Raw genomic sequence first — 566 nt, forward strand, 5'->3', positions numbered from 1 at the left:
CTGATAAGCAGAAGCCATTTCAGTGATCATGAATCACTTACGAAGATAGGGCCTAATCATATTTTGCTTCTTTATGTGTAATATCATCGAAGGTTTATGCAACAGATGTTATGCAATGAATACTTAAAATATCTTTTGTACATGTCTAACAAAGAAGAAGGAAATATGACAGTGGGTGTATATTTTGACCATTTAGGATTTATAATCACTCTTTCAATATAATCTTCATCCCTTATAGGCCATCTATGAGAGACTCTTCTCCTCGATTGTGGAAGGGGTCAACAATGCTATTCAAGTGCGTTTCGAAGGGGCTGAGGCCAAGTACAAGTACAACACTGTTATTGGAGTTTTGGACATCTATGGGTTTGAGATCTTTGACCGCAACAGCTTTGAGCAGTTCTGCATCAATTACTGCAATGAGAAACTGCAGCAGCTGTTCATTGGTAAGTAGCTTTACTCTATAATAAGTTGATAAACATTATATTAAGGAATATTTGGAGTAATCCTTGTCACAATACTTGGCTGTCTGTATAGTCACCATGTTTCCCTTAACAAAATATTGAGGT

The 566-nt window shown here is 36.4% G+C and overlaps 1 protein-coding gene across 1 annotated transcript in view; it reads left to right on the forward strand.

The window, feature by feature from the left end:
- LOC119591428 (unconventional myosin ID-like) overlaps nucleotides 1-566 on the forward strand; it is a gene marked incomplete in the record, with an annotated part of 95,009 nt that overhangs the window by 87,517 nt on the left and 6,926 nt on the right. The window contains 1 exon segment of the mRNA XM_037940169.1: nucleotides 239-443. Within this exon segment, the coding sequence (XP_037796097.1) occupies nucleotides 239-443 (205 nt within the window).

Source organism: Penaeus monodon, chromosome 28 (assembly GCF_015228065.2).
Source record: "Penaeus monodon isolate SGIC_2016 chromosome 28, NSTDA_Pmon_1, whole genome shotgun sequence".
Lineage (NCBI taxonomy): Eukaryota > Metazoa > Arthropoda > Malacostraca > Decapoda > Penaeidae > Penaeus > Penaeus monodon.